Source organism: Mustela nivalis, assembly GCF_964662115.1.
Source record: "Mustela nivalis genome assembly, chromosome: 19".
Taxonomy (NCBI): domain Eukaryota; kingdom Metazoa; phylum Chordata; class Mammalia; order Carnivora; family Mustelidae; genus Mustela; species Mustela nivalis.
Window position 1 is genome coordinate 38,863,525 of NC_139038.1, and position 24,571 is coordinate 38,888,095.

At 65.8% G+C, this 24,571-nt stretch overlaps 2 protein-coding genes across 7 annotated transcripts; both read right to left on the reverse strand.

Annotated features, from left to right (window-relative positions):
* Nucleotides 1-281: 281 nt before the first annotated feature.
* Nucleotides 282-14,578, reverse strand: PIGQ (phosphatidylinositol glycan anchor biosynthesis class Q). 5 transcript variants are annotated; one of them, XM_082714006.1, is made up of 11 exons: nucleotides 14,494-14,578; nucleotides 9,607-10,299; nucleotides 7,828-7,959; nucleotides 7,578-7,698; nucleotides 5,626-5,752; nucleotides 5,344-5,497; nucleotides 5,107-5,218; nucleotides 4,344-4,424; nucleotides 3,744-3,858; nucleotides 2,207-2,268; nucleotides 282-1,515 (listed from the first exon to the last, which is right to left on the reverse strand). In XM_082714006.1, the coding sequence occupies exons 2-11, from the start codon at nucleotides 10,287-10,289 to the stop codon at nucleotides 1,363-1,365; spliced, it is 1,740 nt and encodes a 579-aa protein (XP_082570132.1). In that variant the 5' UTR covers nucleotides 10,290-10,299; nucleotides 14,494-14,578; the 3' UTR covers nucleotides 282-1,362. The 5 variants fall into 5 exon arrangements, with proteins under 5 accessions (XP_082570132.1, XP_082570131.1, XP_082570129.1 ...); XM_082714005.1 differs by having other exon boundaries at nucleotides 5,626-5,812; XM_082714003.1 differs by lacking the exon at nucleotides 14,494-14,578 and adding an exon at nucleotides 13,086-13,368 and having other exon boundaries at nucleotides 5,626-5,812.
* A 3,569-nt stretch (nucleotides 14,579-18,147) lies between these two features.
* On the reverse strand, nucleotides 18,148-24,330 carry PRR35 (proline rich 35). 2 transcript variants are annotated; one of them, XM_082713690.1, is made up of 3 exons: nucleotides 23,378-24,330; nucleotides 19,242-20,376; nucleotides 18,148-19,013 (listed from the first exon to the last, which is right to left on the reverse strand). In XM_082713690.1, the coding sequence occupies exons 2-3, from the start codon at nucleotides 20,336-20,338 to the stop codon at nucleotides 18,380-18,382; spliced, it is 1,731 nt and encodes a 576-aa protein (XP_082569816.1). In that variant the 5' UTR covers nucleotides 20,339-20,376; nucleotides 23,378-24,330; the 3' UTR covers nucleotides 18,148-18,379. The 2 variants fall into 2 exon arrangements, with proteins under 2 accessions (XP_082569816.1, XP_082569817.1); XM_082713691.1 differs by lacking the exon at nucleotides 23,378-24,330 and adding an exon at nucleotides 22,927-23,218.
* Between the last annotated feature and the right edge of the window lie 241 nt (nucleotides 24,331-24,571).

Consider the following 24,571-nt stretch of genomic DNA (forward strand, 5'->3'; position numbering starts at 1 on the left):
AAGTGGCCCTGGCTCCGTCCACACATGCCAGAACACATTCAAGGGGTCAGACTTGCAGGGAGGCCCACTCCAGGGGACAGCGTGTCCAGTGCCTCCCGGCTGGGCATCAAACAAGAAAACAGGCATCGTAGACACCTCTAGACAAACAATGGGGGCCAGCTGTCCCATGACCCCAGGAAAAGGAGAGCCTCAACACACCCCCACCAAGGTTAGGACAGAGGTGTGGGGCCTCCTCAGACCCACCGCCCAGGCAGCAGCGGGAAGGCAGAGGGGGCACTCCAAACAGGTGGGAGGTTTTATTGTCACTGCAAAAAAAGGCCGAGCTAAGACCTGGCCCATGAGACACCGGGCTGGGCGGGGGCCGCCTCCATGGGCTCCCCACCGCGGCCCGCAGTCAGAGAGCGCACGTTACACACAAACATTTCCCGGTCCAAAAGGTCTCAACACATAGGATACCATCTGGTCACACAGGCCTCCTCCCCTGGGCATGCTGGGGCTCACACCCTCAGCTGGACTCCATGCCCTGAACACTAGGACGCCCCCTCCGCACGCGGGAGGCAACAGACATGACTGCCCAGGAGCTGCCTGCTTCTGCAGGAAGCCAGTGAGGGCCTCTTCCTGCATGGGCGCGGGGCAGCAAGGTGGACGGGAAGGTGGACGGGTGCTCAGTCTTCAGCGAGGCAGTTCCGGGCACCCCATGTGGCCTGGCTTCACACAGAGAGGCCTGAAGGCCCTGGGGGCAGCTTCTGCTGCAAAGCAGTCTCCCCAGGGGGCATCATGCAAACCCCATATGCTCCAGGCTGAGCGCGCTGCCACCCAGCCAGCTTCCCAGAGGGCCCTGTGTCATTGGGGCTGCTGGCTCCGGCCAGGGACACAGAAGTATAGCCCCAAGCAAGGAGATGCTGGGGGGTCAGCCTCAGGAACTGCTAAGTGCGTCCGGGGAGGGGTCCCTCACCCCATGGCAGGGTGGGGCTGCTGGGAGCACCAGGGAGACCCGCCAGATCACCCCCAGGAGTGGGCATGGTGGGCGGAGGCGGGAGCTCTGGGTGTGATCAGGGGTGGGGGGACTGCTGGGCAGGCCTTGGGGGACTGGTGGGTACCGGGTGGCCAGTGCCATCAGAAGAGGTCAGGAGGGGGGTCCCGAGGCAGACACGCTAGTGACGGATTACAGGCCAGGTGGCCTGTCCAGCCGCCCCTACCACCACCTCAGAGCCAGGAGGAGACAAAGAGGCCTTGAACAACTGGGGGCAGAGACGGCCAAGACCAGGGATGCGTGCCATCCTGACGGTCCACACCCCCGGTGAGAATGAGGGCGGAGTGAGGCCACACAGTGGTGCTGGGCAGGCTGGCCACCGGGGCCTCTCAGTCCTGCTTGTCCCCTCTCTGCCTCCAGGGGTAGATGAGCTCCCCGAAGAACAGCTTGCGGCACAGGGAGCCCCAGGAGTGCGTGGGGTGGCAGCCGCAGCTGGGCAGGCGGTAGGCGTGTACCACACGACCGTAAGGCAGGGGGTTGATCTGGAAGCACAAGGGCAGTGGTCAGCTGGGCTACACCCCCCAAATCCCTGAGGCTCCAGCTTGTCGGTCCTAGTGGTCCCTCACTGGGGGTCCCTGGGCTATCTGCTATAGGTCCCCAAGGGGCAGGCTAAGCAGCTAGAGAGGGAGCGCTGGGGCCAAGCTCAGGTGTGCTCTCCTCCCGGCAGGCTGCAGGCAGGCCTGAGGAAACCACGCAGGGCCCCAGCCAGCTCAGCATCTCCTCTCTCCCGGAGATGTGGTCCCCCAGCCAACCCCAGCAGCCCCCAGAGAGTCACCCGGGGACCCGCCTGCGCACTCCCACAGCCCAGAAGGACTTTCTCAGAGCAAGAGTGTGTCCTGAAGCCTTGGCCTCCTAGCCTGTGCTCTTCCTCCTGGAATGAGAGCCTGTGGGGCTCAGGGCAAGAGCCCAGGCTGGCTGAAGGCTTTAGACACAGCACAGGGGATCCTGTCCGGATCCTGCTGAGGGAGGTTCCGGCTGGAGGGGTCACGGTGCCCAGAGGTCTTGGGGGTGAGGAGGGAGCCTTCCCTTGGGGCCCCACCTGTCAACTCTACCGCGCCCGTGTAGTCCTCCCCCAGAGCAGCACGGAGGGACCCAGAACACAGGCAACATCACCGCGGCTGGGAGAGGGGTCCATCCATGTGCACTGGTACGAGAGGCACGCAGGAGCCTCACCTGCATCAGGAGGCGGAGGGGCCTGCCGGCCTCGTGCTCCAGGACTCGGAACTTCACGCCCGCTGCGAGGATGGCAAGGTGCCCGTGAGGCACACGGGGCCCTCGGCAGATAGCCTCCCGGGCCTCCCGCCCTGTGTGCCTGCAGAGGCAGGGCTGGGCACCGGGGCTGTGGCAGCAGAGGCCAGGTGTCCGAGCTGCACTCAGGAGGCTGCACCCCGGGCTCGCCTCCCCCCGCACCTCCCCCCCCTTCCCAGCTGCCTCTCTGAGCTGTCTGCCGGGCCAGGATCAAAGCCTCCACAGACTTCACGGAGACAGAAGCTGCATGTCTGGGAGGTGGGGAAGAGTCGGTTGGGCCTTGGGGACGCGGGCTGCGATGCTCTGCAAGGGGGGATGGGGCTCTTCCCCCAGAATGGACGGGGTACTTGGAGGGGTGCGGCTGCCCTGCTGGCATCCTAATGCTGAACTCCGGGTCAGCGGAGTTGACTGTGCCCCTGGCCTGCAGCTGGGGCTCCCAAGCCTGGGAATTTCCGAGGCAGAAAGTTCTTGAAGAGAGAAGCAGGAGCTAATTATCAATTCATGAAGAGCCCCCAGGGCAAAGTTGGGAGGAGGCAGACGCATCTGTGGACTCAGCTGTGAAGCTGAAACAACTCTGCTCTGACCGTGGGCTTCGGGCTGGGTTGGGGAGGGGCTGCGTCTCGGGCTCTCTGCCTGCCCGCTCCTGGCATTCCCTAGTGAGGACAGAGGCTGGGGTCCCTGGCATGGGCCACCTGGGGGCCTGCAGGGGACGTGGCCTGCAAAGGGAATTTAAGAGCACCGGTAGGCAGACTTGGCCCAAAGCACACTGAGCACGCAGGTTCAAGTCCCCTGGCTCTCTGCAGGCTGGAAGCAGCTGCCGGGAGCTCTGGCATGGGGGCTGGGCAGCCGCTGGGTGGGATCTGTACCAAGAACACCTGCGTTCCCTGATGTGTTCAAAACCCCTGAACGAGAATGGGCTGACTCACAATGCTGGGACCAGTTAGGTCAGCACCCCCACCCCCTTCAGTGGGGATGATCTCCCCTCAGGGGCATCTGGCTGACCTAGTGGTTGGTGTCAGCATGAAAACAGGAGCAGCCACCTGCAGAGGGGGACAGCCAGGGGCAGTGGGGGGGGGGGCGCTGTCCCCGTGCAGTAGTGTGGGGCGGGGGTGGGAAGCTGCTCTCTAGCACCCTCTAGGCCGGCCTGTCCCATCCAAGGCTGAGGGGCACCAGCCACACACCCAGTCCCACATGAGCTCACAGGGACGCTTCTTGGAGCCACATTTAGGTACCACCTACACCACCGCAGACATGTGTCAGGGTAAAGGTCCACGCTCATCACAAAAGCAGGTGAGACAGGAAGGGCTGCCTCTGTCGCCTCTGGACCCTCCAGCTCACTGCAGGCAGCCGGCCCAGGGGACACCTGGCGGTCTCTGCCCGCCCCCACTCCCCATGCCCTGCACACCATGGCTTCCAGGCAGGGCCTTGGGGGCACCCGCGCCTACCGCACACACAGACCTACCCGCGAGCCTGTAGGGCCGGCAGAGCCGGAGGCCAAGCGAGTAGAGCGGCAGGGAGTTGACGAGGTCCACGAGCAGATGGATCAGGCCCTGCACGGCCACCACCAGCAGCCGGAGCTGCAGTAACAGACAGCACTCAGCCACATGCCCGAGAGCGCGGCAGCCCAGAGGGTCCTGGGCCACAGCGGAGGGGGAGCAGGGGCTCAATCCCTTGGGGAGGGCCCAGACTCATCCCGGGAGGGCACAGCTCCCACCCCAACGCTGAGGCCCAGCTGTGAAGGGACAGGGGAGAAGTGGGCAGGGAAAGCTGAACCCCAGGAAGCATGCCACTGGCCCCTTGCATCCTGTCCCCCGTGCACCCAACTGTGTGTCCCAGAGCGGTGGGTGGCATCCCCCCAGGGTAGGACCCCTGCATGCTCTAGGGCCCAGCACACAGCACCCAGAGTCTGGAACAGCCATGCCCCATGGGTGACCTGTCCATGGCCGCTGGGCCAGCAGGCCAAGCACACAGCTGGCACTCCAAGCACTGTGGCCGAGGGCCATCGGCCAGATCTCCCAGGGCCACGTGCAACACCAGCGGCGCTGTGTGTCTCTCGGCTCACCAAGGTGAACACCAGGTAGTACAGGGCTGTGGTGGGCAACAGGAAGAGCAGGACGGTGAAGAGCAGAGTCCCGATGAACAGCTGCAGGGACAGTGGCACTGTGTCAGCGCCGGCAGGAGCCCATGCCGGGGCCAGCCCCAGGGCAGCGTGAGCCACATCTCTGCGGCTGCCCCCACCACACACCCCCCCACCCCGACAACCAGGCAGAAGCAGGCTGTCTGCCAGCAGAACACCTGGGCTTCCTGAGACACTCAGGAACACCCGCTCACGACAGCTGTCTCCAGCACGGGAGACATTCAGGGACACAGAACCACCAGCAGGGTTTGGCCTGTGCACTGAAGGCGGGAGGGCTGTGACCCACGGCAGGAAGGGCGTGCCTCCCAGGGCAGCACGCGGGGTCTACCCTGCAGACCAGGTCTGCACATGCTAGGGAAAAAGTCAGAGCCGGGTCTTGTGCATAGGTCACGTCCACACCCCACGGGCCAGAAGCTGCCAGTGGCCCAGCACCCTCCTCACACCAGGGCCCACCTCCCACCTGGGGCAAGGTCCTGCACTCTGAGGGCTCCTCGAGCACCTGGCCCCCTGCAGACCACTCCCGGGCCCCAGGCTCAGCCCTCTGGCTGCCCAGTCACAAGCTGAACAGCCCTCCTGGCCAGGCTCATGGAGAGGGAGCAGGCGGATAGGAGCACGGGGCCAGTCACCCGTGGGTCCCACAGGCTCCCTGGGGCTGCGGTGCCATCTCCCCTGCCCTCCGACCGCGAACCTGGTCAAGGTCATAGGAGCACGAGTCCACGCGCTGGCGCAGCACGTTCCACTTCTTCCCCCGGAAGAGGCGCCAGAGCGAGGACAGACCGCAGATCTTCAGGCAGTACAGCCTGCGGGCCACAGGCAGCGTCAGGGCTGCACCTACCCCCAGCACGAGCCCCCCCCCCCCGCCCCCCGCACACTCAGGGCTGGGGGCCGCCATGGACCGGCTGCACGGGGGGGCGTGCTCACCCACCTGGCCCCGTAGACGTAGAAGCAGTAGATGTGGAAGGTGAGCAAGGCGATGATGTCGGACAGGGTGGACAGGGCAACCGTCAGCCCCAGGCAGGCCGAGAGGCCCACATGCCACAGGATGTGCTCGATGAAGGGGGAAAGGAGGTGGACATAGCCTGGAGGGACAGGGTTGGCCCTGAGGAAGCAGCGGGGGGAAGTCCTGCCCCTCCCCAGTCCCTCACTTCCAGAGGCCGGCAGAGCAAGGATGGGGCGGGGGGAGGGGGACAGTGCAGAGGGCACTCACTAATCCACAGGTGCAGGTGGTACAGGAAGAAGCGGCCCAGCACCTGGTCCAGCGCCCGGTTCATCTTCAGCCCAGCGGGCGCTCCCATCAGCCACTGCAGCAGGTGCTGGAGCGCCTCGGCCACATGCTGCAGAGACACAGGAGGGACAGGAAGCCTACAGCCTGGGCCCCAGCACAGCCAGCCCATCTGCGCAGGGCAAAGAGAGTCTGGGCCCCCCCACCCCAGGTGTCTCCTAATGTGCTGAGCACATGAGGTCTCCTTCACTCATCTGGCCAAGGAACCTCTCTTCACAGAGGCTCTGGGACCTGGGCCTGAGAGACAGAGCCCACGAGGCTGACAGTCTGCCCCGGTCCTCAGGCCACAAGGGCCCTGAAGGGCATCACCTTTCCTCCACCTCAATCCTCTCACCACTGGACCCACAGGTGTGCTGGGTCCCACATGCCCAGAGGTGGGACAGACCCCAGTTTACCATGAATCTTATAGAGGGAGCCCCTCGGCTGAGGACCACACCCCACCACCTGGCATGGCACCTCCGAGGGCCTGAGCTGGGTGGGTGAACCCAGGAGACCCTGAGGGTGTCGAGCCCATCAGGGGCCCATGGAGCAGGGGGAGAGCTGGAGGGCTTTGTAGAGGGAAGCACAGATGGGGTCTGCATCAGAAGCAGCGTCCAGAGAGGGCCAGAGACGGCCCTCTCAAGCAAGCAGGGGAGGTGAACAGCACCCTGGCGACCCAGGGACGAAGGCGGGTGGCCGGGCACTGTGCCAGTCCCAGCGCACAGGCCCCCAAGGCCCCAGCCTCATCAGCAATGTGGAGGCGGTGGCCATGACAGCCCTGCTCCCCAAGTCAGACGCCTGCCATCCCCCACTGCCCACCGTGTGAGCCACGGCAGTGAAGAGAGGAACAGAACATTCTTTATAAACAGAGTTTATCTAATATTTAAAGGATAAGAGCTGAGCAGAAGGAAGAGGCTTTCGTTTTTAAATTAAATATTTATATTTCTGCACAGTTCTACAAAAGAGAGATTGAAGACAAAGCCGGCCAAAAGGCAGAACGTGGGTTAGCAAAGTACAGCAGCTAAGCCCCTTCCTGGCCTCCAGGCCCACCCTCCTCCTGGACCAGGTCTCCCCAAGACGGATGGGGGCTCTCGGCCTGTGAGGGGTCCTGTCCACGAGCAGGCCCAGGGCACGTCTGCAGCTAGACGTTGATGGCTGCGCCAGAAGCAGCAAGCGCAAGACCACCCAGCCAGGCCTCAGCCCCTCGAGCACTCCGGGACCAGGATGCCACTGGTGGAGGCCTAGGCGAGGCCCCAGGGGCCAGAGGGACTGCTCCAAGAGGGAAGACAAGTTCGCAACAGGAGAGACAAGCCCTACAGCTCTGAGGAAGGGAGGCAGAGAAGCCAAAGGCCTGGCCCCGGCAGGGAAGAGCAACAGGCTGGAAATCCTGGAAACCGGGGGAAGGATCACAGAGGGAGTGGGGGAGCCCTGCAGGCGAACTGCCAGCACTCAGCGGGGGACTGCAGAGTCAGCAGTGGGAGGAGCCTGATCACACAAACAGCCCTGGACCCACAGGAGCTTTCTGTGCAGCTTGCTGTACGACAGCCAAGCCCAGAGCCAGTGCCCTAAAGAGCCTGGAGCCAGGGACACTGGGCCTGATGGAGGCGGGTGGGCTCCACCGCCAGACATGACCACCTTCAAGAATGGAAAGTAGAGGCCAGGAGCTAAGATGTGACCCTGGGGGGCAGGCGGGCACCTGGTAAGCCAAGGCTGCGCAGCCCTGAGGACCTGTCTGGGGTCAGGGATGAGGGCTGCTCCTCTGGTCCAACAGAAGGAAAGGGGCGTGCAGCTCTGGCCAGCTGAGGGGCTTCTGCTGCCCCCAGAAAGGGCCCCACCCTACCCCCAACCCCGGGACACAGGTGCTCCAATCGGGACCAGACTCCACCCAAACAACTCACATCAGCCACAGGGACGAGAGCCTCCGCCAGCTGCCCGATGCGGTCCTTCCCATGAAGCCAGGACAGCAGCGCAAGGCCGAGGGCCACATCGAGAAGCACAGAGACAAGCACGTTGGCTTTCCTGGAAGGAAGGGGCCGATGGGAGTGAGTGGTGAGGGGGGCTTGGCCAGAGGGGATCCGCGTGGGTAAGCGTGGTGTGAGGAAGTTGGGGGACACCCCTGGCCGCGACAAAAGCAGGCAGACCCTGCACCTCATCAGCTGGGCGGGGCTCTCAGCCTTCTGGGTGCTGAAGACGAGCGCGAGCTGCTCCAGCCGGTGCCCGAGCTGCCCACACACAGACAGCTTGCTCCAGATGAAGGACAGCGGCCGCAGCTTGAACACCCTGTGATGGGCCAAGAGAGGTGGCCGTGTGGGTCATGCAGCGGTTCCCCTGCCTGCCAGGGAGCAGGGGCCCCTCAGCTGGCGCCAACACTCCTTTGCAGGCCCACCTCAAGACCCTGGAGGCCACGCTCCCAAGCTCAGCGGGACAGGGACACCATGGGGGCAGGGCGACACCAGCAGTGACTCGAGGCACCCCCAAAGTCACGAGCTGAGGCCTCGCCCCAGGAGAGGAGAGAACACACTGTCCCGCTAGCTAGCGCCTTGCCCTGCTGAGTGAGCGATGCTCTTCGGGGGTCTGCGAGCCAATCAGGCTGCCCCATGGGACTGATGTCTCCCGAGGCAAAGGAAGCACCAAGACGCTTCTGCACATGTTCCGGCACTGAGAGGAGGTGTGTGCAGGCAAAGGTAAGGAAGGCCCTCTTGGCCCCCCGGTTCCACATGCCTATAGAGCCTTGCTGCCACAGGCAGGGATCTGCAGGGCCCGAGCCCAATGCAGAGCGGCCACCCGGCCAGGCGCTCAGACGCTCGGGAGGAAGGAGGAAGCCTTCAAGCAGCTCTGAGCCAGCTCCAGGAAGGAGACACAGTCCGCACAGCCATCCCAAACACCAGTCAAGTGGAAGGCAGCCCTGCACTGTCTGCACCGAGCCCTCAACCCCCACCCGCACGGCAGGGTCCCTGAGGCTCCAACCAGCCCAGGGTAGCAGGGCCCAATAGCATCCCTGGGGTTGCCCTAAAGGGCCAGGGGGCTTCTCTCCTGCACAGCAATGGCGATGCCACACACGACTGCCGCTGCGCTCTCCCCACGGCTCGAGCCGATGAGCCGATCAGGGTCAGGGCCACACCAGCATCGCTAACCTTTCTCAAGTCCTCGGAAGGTGTAACAGCTAAGGACCAGCCCCAAGACTGCACTTCGGCTGACGCTCACTTTCCTGTAACTCAGTCCAGGGGGTTGTGACAATCCCAAACCCACAGTTCATGTCCAGGTTCCCTGCAGCCCTCAACCCAAGGCACCGTCCATAAATAGCTGCCCAGGGGCTCTGCCAAGACAGGCCAGAGTGCTCCACAGCCCCAGGTCAGCAGGCGAGGCCAGTCCCCAAACTGGACAGCTGGAACCCCAGGACCTAAGTAGGGCACCATCGGGGAGCTGGCTTCTCTACAGAGGGAGGGGCCCTGAGGCCGGAACAGCCGGTGCCACCCCAGCATTCCCTGGGCCCTCAAGGACTACCCCCGGGACGGGGCCGCAGCCAGTATTCCAGGGGACACGGGCCCACCAGGGCCAGGGAAGCAGGAGGGACCTGCACGCCTTTAGGAGGACAGCTCCCAGGCACTGGGCCGTGCAGGCACCAGCCGTTGGTCGGCAACACCCTGCGTCTGTTCACGGTCTCATTCACCCTGCAGGGGACTGAGCCACCTGGAGTCCACTGGATGGCTACCCGCTGGGTCCCATGTAAACGCGGAGGCGGCCAAGGGAGTCTGCTGTGCCTGGGGAGCAATGCCCCCCAGACGCCCCTGTGGATATTGGGGGAGGGAACAGGAGATGGAAGTGGGAGACTCAGGGCGCATCTGGGCCTCCACGGGTCCGCACCCTGAGTGGTGGGCCTCCCGCTCAGCAGCCGCCTCCTCCCGCCCCGGCCCCAGGGGCATGTACCGGCAGGTGCGGGCAGCTGAGATGAGTGACAGCAGGCAGGCCAGCAGCAGGCAGACTGGCCCTGAGGCCCGCTTTGCCAGCTCCGCAAGGATGCTTGCCTCCACGCCCTCCGACTGCCAGTGGCTCAGCCGCACAGGGCCCTCGTCAAAGCGGTCGCTCCGGAAGAGCGCCTCACTGCGCGCCACCGTGTCGAAGACGGCAGCCAAGCCCTCAGCGCTGGCCGTGGCGTCCCCCGCCTGGCGGTCGGGCAGCGCTGAGGGTGGGTGCAGCTGGGACAGCAGCACCTGGCGCTGGTCGTAGAATACGAGCATGACCTGGTCCTTGACGCCGGGGCGGGCGGGCCCCTGCTGGCGGGTGGCCTTGCAGCTCCAGAGCCCGCTGGTCCGCTCCCGGCACAGCTGCAGCCAGGGCTCGTGGGAGAAGATGGCGCCCAGGCCCTCCAGGAAGGGCCCCAGGCGCTCCTCAGCCTCCTGGCGTCGGTGGCACCAGGTGCCCAGCACAGCCAGCCCCACGCGGCCGGCCTGATGCACCTGGGCCAGCAGCTCCTTCACCTGGATGGGGATGAAGGGAAAGTGCACCACGGCCAGGACCACGGCGCTGCTCTGCTCCGGGACCCACCGTCCTACCAGCAGGCCGCTGTCGGCCGAGGCGCAGCATGTGGGGAAGAAGGCCTTGACCACCATGCCGTGCGGGCTGCAAGAGAGGGGAGAGTATCAGTCCAGGGGCGCTGCCGCCGCCACTGCCGCCGCCTCCACGGCCCAGGGCCATGGGGCCCACGGGTTGGGCCCTCACGGAGTCTCCAGCACCCAGCCTTGGGTTTGATCACAGAGGCTGGCAGGACCCCAGTGGCACATCTCACGTGGGCACGGCCCCACCCCCACCCCAGGCTGGCCAACACTTCCCCCCAAAACAGGGTGAGGAGACAGGCCTGACCCCCCGGACCACTCACGAGGGGGTGCAGGGCTGAACGTGAGGGCTTTGTTCTTGTTTCCAAGGAAACCGGTGAGAGCTTGCTACGTGTACCACGTGGAAACACACACGGTCCCATTAACAATTAGAGCAGTGCACATGGAGTCTGAGGAACCTCGATTTCCTTACTAACCTAGCGAGGGGAACGACCGAAACCTAATTGGATCGCTGCTGCGCTGAGGGAAACCAGACATGCTGCTGGTCTCCGTGGACGCTGTGCAAGAGCCCCAGCACATACCGGGAGACGTGCCTGCGCCCCACGCCCACCCCCTGTCCGTTGAGTCCCCGCAGGAGTCTCGGGGCTCGCGTGGACCCCCCCCCCCAGCCTTGGGCTGTGCCCATGCGCCATTTCTGAGCTGGGTTCCCAGCAGGGCCCGACTTCTCTCATCACACTGGAGCTGGGCAGCTGTCCAAACACAGCGACCCTGGAGGACAGCAAGCTCCCCACAGCCTTCTCTCAGGCTGAGGGCCATGAACCTTCCCCACCTCTCACAACCTTCATGTGACCTCTCAGCAGCAAGACCGGCCCAATTTCTGTGGGACCCTGCACCCCGCCCTACCCAGAGGTCAGGTCACATGCAGGCTCCTCAGCAAGAACCAAGCCAAGCCCCTCAAGATGGAGGGCAGCAAGCCGTCCTTCAGCCAAGGCCTGAGCAAGCTTTCTCAGATGCTGGCTGTCCCCACCTTGTTGGCACAAAGGATGCAGCAGCCACCCTGAGCTAAGACCCTCAAGCTGGAGCCCACATGTCCCTCAGGAGAGACACAAGCCTTGGATGGTACCTGAGACCTCCAGGCCCCACTGCTCCCCAGGCCTGTGGGGACACACACGTTGTGATGGCGGGACATGTCACCAATGTCCTGTCGGCTGGGGGGTTCTGGGAGGGGCCTTACACAGACACAAAAGCCCCAGGCTTAAGAGGTCACTGGTCTGGGGCACCTGAGTGGCTCAGTGGGTTCAGACTCTGCCTTCCGCTCAGATCATGATCTCAGGGTCCTGGAATTGAGCCCCCGCATCGGGCTCTCCGCTCAGCAGGGGGCCTGCTTCCCCCTCTTTCTGCCTGCCTCTCTGCCTACTTGTGATCTCTCTGTCAAATAAATAAATAAAATCTTAAAAAAAAAAAAAAAGAGGTCACGGGTCCAGCTGCCCTCCCTCCCTGCAGGGAGGCCAGAGGGGGCTGGGAGTTGGAGGCCTCTCACAGCTGGGGATTCCAGCTGAAGCGGATCCCTCCCAAAGGTCCCTCCCGGCCAGACACTAGAGAGGGCAAGCGGCAGCAGGCGTTCGCCGTGGAGAACCTGGAGCCCCACAGCCGCCCCGGCGAAGCTGCTGTAGCCGTCACGGGGGCCCACTTTCCTAACCAACCCTCCCGGCACGGGCGAGGTGAGACGGCCCGGCCATTGTGCTGCGAGGGACCTGGGGCTCCCGGCTCGCGGACCACCGCGGGGGACCGGGCGGCACAACGCCCCTCGCGCCGGACACACAGCGGCTCAGCCCACCTGGGGCCCCTTTCCTAGCAGCCGAGGCAAGAAGAACAGCCCGAGAGCGAGCGGGTGCGCCGGCCGCGCCTCTCTTTGTGCGCCCGGCGCTTCATCTACAAAGTCCTCCGCGAGAAGAAGCGGCCGCGGCCGTCCTGTGCCTGCGGAGGCGGAGGAGCCCAGGAGCTGCCGCTGTCTCGGCGGGGCGGGGGGGCGATCCGACTCGCCCCGCCGCAGCCTCCGGAGCCGGATCACAGAGACTGCGGCTCCGACCCGACGCCCAAGGAGAGAAGAAAGCGCGCGCGATCGATAGCGGGGGGCGGGGAGCGGAGGAGCGGGGGGGGGAGGGAGGGGAAGGGGGAGCGGGAGACGCGGGGAGCGGGGGGGGGGGTGGGGGGAGGAAGGGGGCGGGTGGGAGCGGGGGAGGGAGGGGGAGGGGGAGCGGGAGACGCGGGGAGCCGGGGGCGGGGGGGGAAGGAGGGCGGGGGGGGAAGGAGGGCGGGGAAGAGCGGAGGGGCGGGGCTCGTGCACCCGCCTGCGTCGAGCACCGCGATCCGAAGCCACGGCGCGGGCTGGTGAGGCCGGGTGTGTCGGGGCGCCGGGCCCCTCCCGACGGTCCCCGCGGCGGGCAGCCCCGCTCCGGACCCCGGGGCCGCAGACGCTGGGCAGGGAGGCCGTGCTCCCCGGGCACTGCAGACCGCCCCCCACCCCGTCACCGCCCCACTCACCCGACCCCGCCCGCACCCGGGTCGCCTGCGGCTGGTCCAGCGGACCCGGGAGCGCGGTCGCGACTTCGGCTCCTCCGACGGCCCCCCCGCCCCCGGGGGCGCGAACTCCCCGCCCCGGCCTCGTGCCCCGCTGACCGCCCTTCCCGGTCCGCCGCGGGCCGGCCGCGGGCCGCACCCCGACACCCCGACCCCGGGGCCCGCGGCCGGCCGCGCCGCCGCTTCGCGGAGGAGGAAACGGAGGCTCCGGAGCCGGGGGCGGCGCCCCAAGGTCGTCCGCACGGACGCCGGCCCGCGCCCCGCAGTTCTCACCGGCTGCTCGCCCGGGCCGCGCCCTCGGGCGGCAGGGTCGGGACGGGGTGGCGGACCGCGTCGGGCGGGCCTGGACGGACCGCAGCACTCGCCGCCCCCAGCCCCGCCGCTGCCGCGCCGCGGGACCCGAGCCCCATTTCCGCCGGCTCCCGGTGTTGCCGCGCGACGGTCCGTTCCCCAAAGGCGCCCGAGCAGCCCGCGGACCCCGCCCGAGCGTTCCGCGCACGCAACGTTCCAGTCTCCGGCGTCTGACCCGTGCGCGCAGCGTCCTTGTCCTTCCGCCCAGCAGGCCCTTGCCCCTCAGTGTCCCTGTTCCCCACCCCCGTGTCCTTGTGCCCCACCAGCGTCCCTGTCTCCCACCAGTACTGTCCTTGTCCCCCACTATCCCCTCCAGCATCCTTGCCCCCCACTGTCCTTGCCTCCTCCAGCGTCCTCGCCCCCCCCCACTGTTCTTGTCTCACACCCTCAGTGTCCTTGCCCTCCTCAGTGTCCTTGTCCTCCACAGAACTCTTGTACCTCCTCCAGTCCCCCTGCAGTGTCCCCAGCACTCCCGCCTTCCAGTCCCCCACCTTCTCTTAGCTGCCAAACCTCCCCCATCCCCCATTTCCTCATCTGAGGGACCTGGTGGACCTGGCTTTGATGGTCCCTGACCTCACCTTGCCACCACCCTCCCAGGGTGAAAGGACCCCCAAGCCCTGTGTAGGGTTCCAGAGGAGCTGCCTCCCCAGCTCCAGACCGGCCACCTCCAACAACGGTCTCTGCAAAGGGACGCCCCCAGATCCCCCCAGGGCCCAGTGGGCTAGGAAGGCTGGACCCCCGTGGGTCAGCCCAGAGGCTGCAGTCATCTGGTTTGGTCGCCAGAGGGGTCCCTAGCCTCTCCCGCTCCAGGAAACAATATCCCCGTGACCAGGAGCAAAAACAGCACTCATGGAGCACGCAGTGTTTGTGCCTCCTTATGCTGACCACTGAGATCCCACCACCCACACGGGCTGGTTCATATGCAGGGGACCTTGTCAGAGGCAATGTTCTGGTGACAGGTGGACCAGGCATTGTCCCCTTCCCACTGAGACCTCACACTGGAACTAGGATCCTGTCTGGGCCCCAAACGCAGAGTCCCACCCTCATGTCCCCACCCCATTGGAGCCCCATTTGCTCATGGATCCTAAGTAACAGGAGTCCTTCCTCAAAGGGAGGCTCTTCTGGCTTAACCACCACCTGGAACCTTCCCAGCATGCTCCACCCATGAGCTGGGAGCCCTTTGTTCCTGGTTTGCAGAGAAGAAAACGCAGGTTCAGCCTGAGAGAGGGTCTCACCCTGGAGAAGTGGATCAGGGGTGTGGAGGCTCCCAGCCCAGCCATGTGCCACCCCAGGGTGCCTCTGGGGCTGCCCCTCTTCTTCATTGCCTTACCTCAGGTAGGCCCAGAGAAGCTGCAAGAGGCTTGGCACCTGGGGTGCCTCTGAAGATGGGGGATAGTGAGGGGCTGCTTCCCTGCCCTGCCCTGCCCTGCCCAGCCCAGCCCAGTTTCCCCCGCCCTGCCTGCTTCTGCCTGATTAGGACGCTGGGACTGGGGCACCTGGCCAGACTGGTTGCCTGGGGGAATGCTGGCAGCCGGCCCAGCGCAAGGTCGGCAGGCTTCAGGGGCTGGGCCCAAAGCTCGGGCCTTCTGGGCCCTGGACCAGCAGGGCCATGGCTTGAGTGGACATGGGGGCCGTGAGTGCTCGGGCACTCTAACCTGGGGTGTGCAGAGGGCCCAGCTTTGGAGGCTGGGAGGCAGCTGGTTGGTGGCTGCCAATGAAGTCTGAACCAACTCCAGGATGAAGGCAGAAGGCAGCTGGGACCTGGGCGAGCAGGAGCTCCAGTTCAGGGAGGGGTGGCCAGCAGTCCGGGGGGGCGCAGCCAACCCCCAGTGTCTCTCCCACAGTGGCCCTGGGGCCCCGGGGGGTGCACCAGGCTCAGATGGGAGCCCACAGGCCAGGCCAGCCTCGAGCAGTACTAGTACACTTTGATGGCGCCATCCCCCACACCTGCAACCACGAGCTGGCCCTGGGGCGTACAAACCACAGTGCCTCAGCCCCTCGGACACCAGGCAGATGGGCACGGACCTTAGGGAAGAGGGTCACGGGGCGCCTGTGTGGCTCAGTGGGTTAAGCCGCTGCCTTCCACTCAGGTCATGATCTCAGGGTCCTGGGATCGAGTCCCACATCGGGCTCTCTGCTCAGCGGGGAGCCTGCTTCCTCCTCTCTCTCTCTGCCTGCCTCTCTGCCTACTTGTGATCTCTCTGTCAAATAAATAATAAAATCTTAAAAAAAAAAAAAAAGGGAAGAGGGTCACGCTGCCATCCACATCAGTGCACACACCCCCAGGGTTGCCAAAGTCATGCCCTGTCAGAGCCCCCAGGGAGCCCAGGGGCTGGCAGACACTGCCCACCAACCGTACATCCCTGAACTCCTTGCTCATGGTACGGCCCCTATCGGGCCCCGGGCCCACCCAGTGGGGACCCTCCAGCCCCAATGTGGAGACTGGGGCCCGTGGCTGCAAGGCAGGACTCAGCGGGACACAGTGCATGGCCCCGGGCATGGAGTCTTTCACCAGAAGGTGGCTGGCAGCCTCCGCAGCCAGCCCCCTGGGGGCTGAGAAGGCGCCCACCGTGACCCAGTGGCCCTGGGGGGCTTGGGCAGTGTGCTGAAGTGCGTGGACAGCCCCACGGACAAGATTGCTGACCACTATGAGCCCAGAGCTATCAGAGCCACATCCTCCGGCACGAAGGCTCTGGCCCCTGGCAGGTGGCAGATGGACTGTCCTTCGAGGTCCATCATGCGGGCTCAGGGCACAGGCACACCCCAGCCGTCATGAAAAGCAGGCCGTCGGGCACCTGGGTGGCTCAGTGGATTAAAGCCTCTGCCTTTGGTTCAGGTCATGCTCTCAGGGTCCTGGGATCGAGTCCCACATCGGGCTCTCTGCTCAGCGGGGAGCCTGCTTCCCCCTCTCTCTCTGCCTGCCTCTCTGCCTCCTTGTATTCTCTGTCTCTCAAATAAATAAATAAATTCTTAAAAAAAAAAAAAAAAAAAAGGCAGGCTGTCCAGGGAGCAAGACAGATCCCGGGGTCCTCCTGCAGTCCCTGAAGTCACCAGGATCTGCCCAAGCAGTAGGAGCGAGCAGGGTTTCTGGGTGGGTCCATCTCACAGAGCAGGCCATGAGCCTGCCAGCGGGTTGGGGAGGCTAAGGAGACCAGAAGACAGACTGGTGTGTGGCTAGGGGTCACAGTGTCAGCTGCTCTGAGCCGAGGTCTTGAGGCTGGGCCCAGTGCAGGGCTGTGAGAGAAATGGTGTCAGTATGGGCCAAGCAGAGGTGACCCCTGTCCCCCCGCTCTTCTAGGAGTGCTGGTGTACTACCATTTCACACTTGAGGAAACTGAGGCACGGGGGTGGGGAGCAGGCTTCAAACCTAGTTCCACCAGGTCCTGAGTGCTGGCCCCATCTATAAGCTCAGCAAGCAGCCATGGATCCAGGTCTCCTTTTTCCAGATGTGGCCCCTGGAACACAATTCTGGGGAATATGGGACCTGTGAAGGCTGCTGCAGGTTTTGCTCTGAGGCCTCCATGAGCCCCCGGGGATTGGGAGGTCTCAAGGTGTGTTGGGGTCGGGGGAGAGGCTGGGGGTCGGAAGACGGTGACAGAGGGGCAGTGTTTCTCAAACTCCTCTGCCCAGGGAACTCTACCTTCCTTCAGCCAAGGAAAGTAACCCTTCTCGGGGGCAGCCCAAGGCTCTGGCCATTGCCCCCATGAAGCCCCTGGAGACTTCCAACCCCTGCAGGGTGAAGCTGTGGGGCTTTCCAAGGCCTCTCTATGTGCTCCTGCTCAGAGAGGTGGGGGGCGGGGGCTCCTGCCTGGGGCTAGCATCCCTCAGAGGCCCCGAGCAAACATCCATGTGAGGCAGCCTCACCCACACTCCCCCAGTAGGACCACGGGGTCAGGCCCTCAGGAAAGCGGGGAAAGGAGCTGTACCCCTTGCACGTGGGCTGGGTCATTCACCAGGTCTGGGGTGGGGAATCTCCAGGGGTTCATCCTGGCCCTCCCCCAAACTGGCAGGGTTGGGTCCTGCTTCTACACCTGTGAAACTGGGCTGATGCCCCCAAGCTCACGTCTGCCTGGCGGGTGATGAGAAATCTGGGAACAGAGACACAGAAGGTGTCAGTGGAGGACCAAGGCAGAGCGGGTCTCCCTTGGACTCTCTGGGAATCTCCAGGAAGGGAGGGGGTCAGCCCCTATGGATGTCCCAGCACTTCCCACCGGGCTGGCCCACACCCCGGCTCTGGACTTGGCCTCTCAATGCCCCATCGTGGGGCGGACGGCCGATGCTATCTGCTGCCTTAGCACAATTAATGGGGCAGCCTTAGGTCCTGCTCCGACTGGCCCCAGCCCGGCTGGTCCAGCTTGGGGAGCCAGGCACAGGTAGGAACTGCCCTCCCTGGGGCCATTCCCAGGTGAGTACAGAGGTATGGCCAGCTCCGGGGGACAGGAGTGATTAGCTAGGTACAAGGGTCCCCCAGGCTCCCCTCCCTGGCTGCCCCTGCCTGTGGGAAGGGCCCAGTGTGGCCGAGCAGGAAGGGAGGCAGTGAGCTGTGAAGGCCGCCCGATGCCTATCATGGCTGCAGGGGCTGGCTGGGGCCCAGCTAAGTCCACACCAGGCAAACAGCCCTGGGCCACAGAATGTGGGGGCACTGCTTAACCACAGCCAGGCTCTGACATCCGAGATGCCCTGGCCAGACCCACGGGCTGGAGGCAGGCCCAGGGATCCGAGTCCCCCAGCAAGGTGCCCACACACAGGCTGGACTAGCTCCCAGACCAGACACACCTGCCCACCCCCCGCCTCTCCTGGCTCAACCCCCTTGAAAGAAGGCCCCCAATTCTATTCCCCTACCCAGGAGGGCCCAGCGGTGGATACCCAGCAGGCTGGGCCGGGATGCTGCCCACTCAGATGCTGAGACCAGGGACATTTCCTTGGCGGGGAACATCCCGGGGCTGATGCCGGAACGGCAGGGGAAGAAGGAGACCCAGACCGGTATGTGAAGATGGTTTCTATTCAAACACTCACAACAGTGATCGATAAGGAGCTATGACTCTCTGCTGTCCCTTGGGGCCCCAAAGACCCAAGCCAGGGCTGCGGCCCAGACGTCAGTCCATGGGCATGCTGGACAGGCTCTGGGGGGGCTGGGGCAGGTGGGGAGCCGGGCGTCGGACACGGGGTGGAGGGGCCCTGTCTGCTAAAAACAGAGGAAGCAGCAGACGCTGTGGTCACACCTCTGCACCAGGGGGGCTCTGGAGGCTGGGGACAGCCTCAGGGGGCCAGGAGCCCCCAGGGCCACCACGGGCCCCCCAGCTGCTGCCAGGAATGACAGGGTCCTCTGGGGCCTGAAGGGGCAGGCCTGGGGGTGGGACGCTGGAGTCAGCCTCACATTTTGTGGTGTGGCTAGAGAAAGACTCAGCTATTGTGGGGCCCAGCATGCGCGGGGGCTCAGGGGTTTCCCGGGCCAGCGTGGGGCCCAGCTCCAGCTGCGGCCAGGTCCCCACAGGCCCCTTGGGCCCCTTGTTGGGCGCCCGCTTCACAGAGAGGTCGAGGGGGGCATCTGGGGGCCGCACAGCCCGCTCCAAGGCCTGGTGGATGGTGAGCAACTCCTGGCGAATCTTGCCCAGCTGCTCCCGCAGAGGCTGCGGGGCCAGGCCCCCCGCAGGCACCAGCTGCCCCAGGCGCTGCTCCACCCTGGCGTAGTCCCCGAGGGCCCGGGTCAGGTCCTCGCCCACGTGCCCGGGGCCGCCTGGCACCAGGCCCAGGGGTTGCTGGTGCAGGGGCGCCTCAGTGCTCAGGGTCTCGGTGTTGCCTGGCTCCTTGTCCTCAGGCCAGAGCATCATGGAGGGGCCTGTCCGAAGGCTAGGGGGTAGAAGCCAGTTAAGAAGCTGCACCCGTGTCCCCTGTCCCTGCCCCCTCCACCGGGAACATCTTTGCAGGCTGCCTGAGGGCCTTGGGATCCCAGAATGGTAGAGTATGGCTCCCTGGCCTTGGTTTTCCCCCTGTGGATTGAAGAATGGGGCCCAGCCACCCAGGCCAGCTTGCCTCCCTCCCCTCCCCACCCCCGTGACCAGGGGCCCAGACACCTACCTGCTCTGGGCGTTGACCTTCACTGTGCCAGAGGGGCCCTTCTGGGGCTCCAACCTGCTTCCCAGGGGCGGCTTCCTCTTGGGGTCACTCTGGGCAGCCTGGTCCAGCTCCACCTCCTGCCCTGAGTCCCTGGGGGCTCCACCGGGCCAGGGCCTGCCCAGCCCGGGTACTGGGACCTTCAGCAGCCCTGGGGCCAGGGTCCCAGGGGGCCCCTTTGGGGCGGCTAGGGGCTTGGCAGGGGCAGACTTGCTGGGCGGCAGCCCCAGCGTATGCTCCAGCAGCAATGGGTAGTACAAGCGGGGGACCAGGGCAGGGCGCTCAGGGGCCTGTGGGGAGGGGAAAGCAGAGGTCGGGGGCAACAGGGGGCTGGCAGAGGCTAGAAAGGGCATGTGGGCTGCGGCGGCCAGGGAGGGTCCCAGGTAGGAGAAGAGACCAGGGCCCAGAGGACAGTTGACACCTAGCAGGGACAGATGGAGGCTCTGGGCCTCAGGGAACTCGCCGGGGGTGGGCGGGGGGTAGCAGGGGACACCCCCGCTCTCAGGGCCAGCTGCAGCCGCGTCCACCACGGCTATGCCCCTTCGGCCCCCACCCGGCCCCAGCTTCCAGGCCTCGGCCAGAAGCCCCCCAGGGCCCACCTCCTTCTGGGCATCCCGGGCCCCAGGGGAGGGGGCCCCGTGGGACCCGTCAGCCCCCAGCTTTGGGCCCCCCACGCGGCGTTGCAGGGAGAGGCCCTGAGGGGCCGGGTCAGGCGTGGGGGGCGTGTCTGAGAGCCGGGGTTCCCGGGGCTGGGGCTGGCGGCCTGGGTGTGCTGGGCCCGCGGGGCCTACGGGGCTGGGCGCGTGGGGCCGGGCCGCGGCGGGGGCGCGGCGGCAGGCCCAGTCTGGAGAGTCGAGCAGCAGCGAAAGGGAGTCCTTGCAGAGGCTGTACTTCATGTGGTTGTACAGGTGCGACTTCTCCAGGCAGGTGAACGGGCACTGGAAGCACTTGTAGTTGTAGGGTTTGCCCCACGGCCGCGGGATGTAGTGCGGCTTCTTGGGCTTCCGCGCCCGCGCCCGCGCCCCGGCGCCCAGGCGGCAGGAGCCCGCCTCGCGGGACATGGCAGCCGCTAGCGGGCGGGCCCGGGCCCCATCGCCACCTGCGCACAGGGGGCCTTGGTCAGCGGCCACCCCCGACCGGCTCCCCACTGCCCTCCGCGCGCGCAGCTCCGTGCGCCACCACCACCCTGTGGCCTGCGCCGCTCCCCCGCGCCCCCTCCCCCACCTCCTCCTTCGCGCGCGCGCTCGAGGCTAGGGCCCCAAAGGCGGATGAGCGCCAAAGACCCCAGTTCAGTGTGACTTGGGGGAACAGCGAGTGCTTCTGCAGGGGGGTATGTCGCAGCGCGCGCTGGGAATGGCTGCTGAAGCTGCTGCTTCTCCGAAACCCAGGGCAACGGGGCATCCTGTGTTTTATCTGTGGACCCTGCGCTGGTGCTCACGCCGGCCCCCGCCCACCAGCCCCCAGCAGGCCCCCTTCTGGGCTGATTCCATCTGTGCCAACCGGCTGAGTGACTCCAGGCCAGGTGTGGCAAGGCCGGTTCCTGGGGACACCAGCCCTTCCCAGTCTCCCTCCCTCCCAGAACCTTCCTCTGTGCAGGAAAGCCAAGATGAACACAGACCAGACCAGCTCCAAGCCTCACTAGCACGGTGTGCGTGTGCGTGTGTACGTGCATGTGTCCCTGCTCCCGCAGACTGCTGGGTGGGCACTGGAGGGGGTCAGCCTCCTGTGGGGCCAGGCAGGGGGGCGGGGACGTCCGGACACGGCCCCACAGCACAGCCACCTGCTCAGCCTAGCCATCTGGGTGGCTTCAGGCAGGTCAGTGGCCCGGCCCGCAGCGGCCAGGCTCAGCCAGGCTCAGCCAAGACCCTCCTCTCCCCACACCCCACACACTCGCTCGGAAGCCACTCCGCACTCCATCTGGGCCGCCACCTGGGCCATCCACCGCCCCTGTGTGCGCCTGCGTGGGGCACATGGTGAGTGTGTGCACACCGGCTTCGGGTGTGTGCACACGAGCGTTACAAGGCTCCAGATGAACCCTTACCCGGTGCCTGGAGGGGCAGCCTCTGCATGGCTGGGCCGACTCGGTAGAGAGTCCGCTGCCAAAACACACGGGGCCCAGGCACTCGGGCACACATGCACACACACACACACACCCTGCTCAGAGTGGACATGGCAGTGGTGCCTACAAAAGGACTCAGAGCTCAGCCGGGGCGGCAAGTAGGCACCTGGACACATGCACGGGCACGTGCACACACACCTGGGCACATACATGGGAACAGACACGCTTGCAGATGTGCATACACACACACTTGCCCTGTTCCTCAGGACCCAGCGCTGGCCAGTGGGTTGAGCAGGGCAGGGGTAGGGTGCAGCGCAGCCATGGGGCACAGGCCGTCCTCCCTGCTGGCCTTCAGGCTCTGCACACAGCGGGCAGTCCTGTCTGCTGCCCCACAACACCGGGTGCCCCCCGCCAGGGGTGGAGAGAGCATCTGAAGGAGCCCTTCAAAGGGAGATCAGCCTCGTAACCACTAGCATGGGGGCGGGGGGCCGTGGAGAAAGCAGACAGACGAGAACTGACTGGTTTGTAGGTGTCCATGTCTTTTAGGGGATGGGGCTTGGAGAAGGGCGTGGGGGTTGGGAGCAGGGGGCTGGGCTCGGGAAAGGGCCTGGGGCTCCCTGAGGGGCAGCAGACCCTCTTGGACTTGGTGGTGGGAGCAGAGGTGGGCCCCATCCCTGTCTCCCGAACCCTCCCCAAGATACATATGACAAATGGGCATGTGTGCTTGGGAGACAGAGACGGCTGCACTGGGGCCATCGATCACCCAGCCCTGGGAGCCACACAGCTGTGCCGCCTGGTGCCACCACCCAACCCACCTCCCAGTCAGGCCCCTGGACTCAGGAAGTGGTGGGCTCTTCCCGTGCTCCCTCTTCATATCAGTCACCTGGGTGTGCGTTGTGCGGGGGGCGGGGGGGGGGCTTGTTCAGGCAACATCTTAGCAGCTACTGACCCCATGGGGACCCAGAGGGCGCCTGGCACCCACCCAGTATGCTTGTGCACAAGAAGACACCCCCAGACACCAGCAAGTACCCCCCACATACACAAAAGCACGTTCATTTGCACACGTGTCCCTACGCGTGACTGGGTGCAGGGTCCTTGGGCAGCCTGCTGGCCCAGACACCTGAGCCCGCTAGCCCTTCCCTGCCTAGGAGAGAACTGTGTCCAGGCAGGAGAAGGAGGCCCTACCTCAGAGAGGAGAGAGGGCGCCCTGTGCCTGCAGCCACCATGGGCCAGCAGGGAGACTGGAGCTCACCTCCGCCTCCGCCCCCCCCTCCCCGCCCTTCAGAGACTTGGCCAGAGCCCCACAGGGCTTGGTAGAGAGGGGGTGACCAGGCTTCTCCTTGGCTGAGGTGGAGACCCCAACTCCTTCCCCCTCCCCAGCACACCCCACCCCTGGAGGGAGGGTGCCCTCCTACAGGAACAGGGTAGCGCCCAGGGAGTCTCCTGAGCAGAAGTGAGGGGGACATGGGGGTTGGGGCTGCCCCAGCCGGGCCTGGACACTCCCGGAGTCCCGCCGCCCCCGTGCCCTTCGAGCCTAACCCGACCCCGCGCGACCCCCAAACTTTGCGCCGCCGCCCGCCCCCGCCCTACCTGCGCGCTGGCCGATAGGAGCCCGCGGCGCCCGGGGAAGTCTGCGTGTGGCCCCCAAGACGCGGCGGGCAGTTCCCGCCCCAGCCCCGCCGGGTGCCAGCCGCGAGCCGGGAGCCCACGGGACTGGCTCGGGCCCTCGGGGCAGCGACACGGACTCCCGCAGGGAAACTGAGGCCCTGCGCTGGGAGCGGCCGCCGAGCGGTCTGCGTTCACTCACTCGGCAGCGAGTCCCTGGAGCGCCCGCCGCCGACCGCGCGCGTCCCCCCGACGCCGACTCGCGCCCACCGAAGTTGGCGGCCGGATGCCGCGCGTGCGCTACGGCGCGCGGGGGCTTGGGGGCGCTGCGACCTCCGACCCGGGCTCATGGGGGAGGGGACTCGCGAGCTCGGGGAGCGGTCTCCCCGGTGCTCCCCCCTCCCCCGCCCAAAGCCGCCCCCTTGCCCGCACTCACCTCGGGCGCCAGGACACGCTTGCTCAGCCCTCTCCTCCGCTCTGGCGAGTCCTGGTTGGAACGGTGGCCGGTGACACCGGTGGCACCACCCGGCAGGGACGGACGGGGAGCTCTGTGGACCAGCGGGGAGTGGAGACGCAGGTGTGCGGCCGAATGAGGGGCGCCCTGCACCGTCCCCGCCTCCGTTGCCTGCAGGCTGCTGCGGGGGTGCACGGAGGCGGCCAGGTCTCCCGGGTCCCACAGCGGTTTGACGGGGTGTCAGTGGCCGAGGGCGCAGGGAGAGGCGCCGTCAGCACTCATCCGTCAGGGCAGGGCTCTGGCCCCTGACAGCAGCCCTCCGGAGCCAAGGCCTGGGGGCTGAGCCCTGGGACAGGGGAGCTGTGGGGCACAGAGCCAGCCTGGGGAGGGCTGCAGCCCAGCCTGGCCAGGAGACAGAGCCCAGGAGGGCTGGAGGAGCCCGGCAGCAGAGCCTAGGGCACCCAGGGTGGAGCCAGTCTCCTTCCCCCACCAGCGCTCCCCAGCCAAGCTCGTCTCCAAACAGAAGGCTGAATGGATCTGCACTCCCTAAGCCCCTGCCCTGCCCGCTGATGGCTCCAGGCTCCAGGCTCAGGAAAGGATGGTCACGGTGGACTCACGTTCCCCTTTCTGGAAACACTACCTCACCACGCTGACAGGGGCCCACCTCTCTGCCTGCCAGTCCTGCAAAGGGCCTGCGTTCGTTGCCTCTGGGAGGACCTGTGGTGGAGGAGGGGCAGGGGCAGGGACAGCCTCGGGTGTCCGGGACCCCCCCTAGAAACCCCTGCTGCTCCTGTCCTCACGGCCAGACCTGTTTCCAGCCCACCTCCCCAAGGATGCCCATTCCATGTTGCTCCTCAAGTTGCCAAAATCTAATGGTCCCGGATCCCACTTCTCAGCTAGATGCTGGTAGAAATTCATCTGCCCCGCAAGTTCTGTTCCAGACGTGAACACAGACATGCCGGGGGCAGGACCAGACTCGATCTCTCTGGCAGAGTCTTGCCTTTGTTTGGGGGGAGGGTACCTTCACCCAGACCTGGCTAAGGAAGGCCCATGAGGGTCTTCTTCACCCTCCCTGAGGGTCGAGGTTCAGGCTCCAGGGTACTCTCCACTCAGTTTGGGGGGAAGGGAGAAGTATCCTCTAGGGCTCTGAGGGGCGCCCTATCTCAAGTGGGGCGC